The following is a 1,889-nucleotide window of genomic DNA, read 5'->3' as shown; positions in this document are numbered from 1 at the left end:
CTACCTGGAGTCTGTGCCTTTCCCTAGTATCCTCCACAGAGCTCCCTTCACATCTTTGTTCCTGAGGGTATAAATCAGAGGGTTGAGCATGGGGGTGACTACCGTATAAAAAAGAGCAACAAACTTTCCCTCACCTTCAGAATACTTGTGGATGGGTTGGAGGTACGTGGAGATGGCTGAGCCGTAAAACAGGGCAACCACAACGAGATGTGATGCACATGTCCCAAAAGCCTTTCTGCGACCAGCCATAGACTTGATGTTCAGCACTGCCCTGGCAATGTGGGCATAGGAGCCTAGGATTAGGACTAAAGGGCAGACTAAGATAATGACGCGGGCCACAAACAAATTGGCCTCTGTTCCTCCCGTGTCCTCACAGGCCAACTTCAGAAGAACAGGCAGCTCGCAGAAGAAGTGGTTCAGCTGGTGTCCACAGAGAGGCATGGCCATCACGAGGCCTGTCTGGATGAGAGAGTTCACGAGTCCTCCAACCCAGGAGAATACAACCAAGGCCCTGCAGAGAAGGGGGTGCATAATGGTTGTGTAGTGGAGTGGGCGACACACGGCGGCATAACGGTCTATAGCCATGGTCACCAAAAGCACACACTCAATTCCTCCCAGGGAGAGCATTATAAAAAGTTGGGCCACACATCTTCCAAAGCTGATGGTCCTGTCAAGTCCAGAGAGGTTGACCAGAAGCTGGGGCACAGTGCTGGCTGTGTAGCAGAGGTCCAGGAAGGAGAGGTGGCAGAGAAAGTAGTACATGGGTGTGTGCAGGTGGAGGTCCAGTCGTGATAGAATGATGATCACAGTGTTGCCAAAGAGAGTCAGAGAGTAGAACACAGAAATGAAGGCAAAAAAGACAGGTTCTAGGTGAGGCCAGTCTGAGAAGCCCAGCAAAATGAAGCCCTCTTCTGAGCTGGTATTCCAACTTTCCATAGTCTCCCACCTGCACAAATAGAACACAACCCAGTGCTTCCTATGAAGAACACGAATTGCTATTCCTTAGATGCCTCAAAACCACAGGTTTTATTGATGTTAATATTCTTTTAATTTCTGTTGAATCTTCCTGTATAAACATAGCTTATTAATTCTCAGAGAATTTCTACATGAATAAAATATTTTGATCATGTTTATTTGCATTCCTACCCTCAACTCCTCTTAGAGTCACCCCTTTCTCCATCCTTTCCTATCTTCATATCCTTTCTCCTTCAAAAAAACTAACCTCTTGTGTTGAATTTGTGGTGCTCATATGTACATAGGTATAGGGCTAACTACTGGAGCATGGTTGACCTAGAGGCCATAACCCCTCCCTGCTTTTTTTCTCCAAGACAAGGTTTCTCTATACAGCCCTAACTATTCTGGAACTCACTCTATAGGACAGGTTGGCCTTGAACTCAGAAATCTGTCTGCCTTTGTCTCCCAAGTGCTGGGATTAAAGGCGTGTACCACCATGGCCTGGTATAAGGCCATACCCATAGTGAAAACTGAGTCTCCCTCCACAGTACCATCAGTTGTTAGTTGCTCCTTCCTCAGCTGGGGGTGGTGATGTGAACTCTTCTCCCCTCAATGCTGGGATATTGCCAGCCTTGACCCTGCACAGCTCTTGTGTAGGCTACCAAGTCTTTCGTAATTCAACTCTTCACTAGCATGCAGATAACTGGATTAGCTGAGCTATGGCCAGTTCTTGAACCCCATTCCTGCTGCCTGTTTCTTCTGTGACTTTTGACAGGCCACTCAGTCCTCTGGAAATGATGCTTCATTCTGTGAATGTAGAGATGATGTAGTGCATCCTCATGGCATTAATTTTAGAATCTAAAAGCAGTAATGTGGGACCTATTTCCAAAATCTAATGTGAAAGATGCAGCATTAATATTTGGTGTTCCCAAGGC

At 46.6% G+C, this 1,889-nt stretch overlaps 1 protein-coding gene across 1 annotated transcript; it reads right to left on the bottom strand.

Moving 5' to 3' along the window:
- LOC121141131 (olfactory receptor 2Y1-like) lies at positions 1–936 on the bottom strand. The gene has a single exon (XM_040747982.1). It carries the CDS (start codon positions 934–936, stop codon positions 1–3), a length of 936 nt encoding a protein of 311 aa, XP_040603916.1.
- Positions 937–1,889: the final 953 nt, after the last annotated feature.

The sequence above is a fragment of the Mesocricetus auratus genome, unplaced genomic scaffold, assembly GCF_017639785.1.
Source record: "Mesocricetus auratus isolate SY011 unplaced genomic scaffold, BCM_Maur_2.0 Super-Scaffold_100007, whole genome shotgun sequence".
Classification (NCBI taxonomy): domain Eukaryota; kingdom Metazoa; phylum Chordata; class Mammalia; order Rodentia; family Cricetidae; genus Mesocricetus; species Mesocricetus auratus.
Note: the sequence above shows the minus strand (reverse complement) of the source record. Positions and strands in the feature narration are given on the sequence as shown.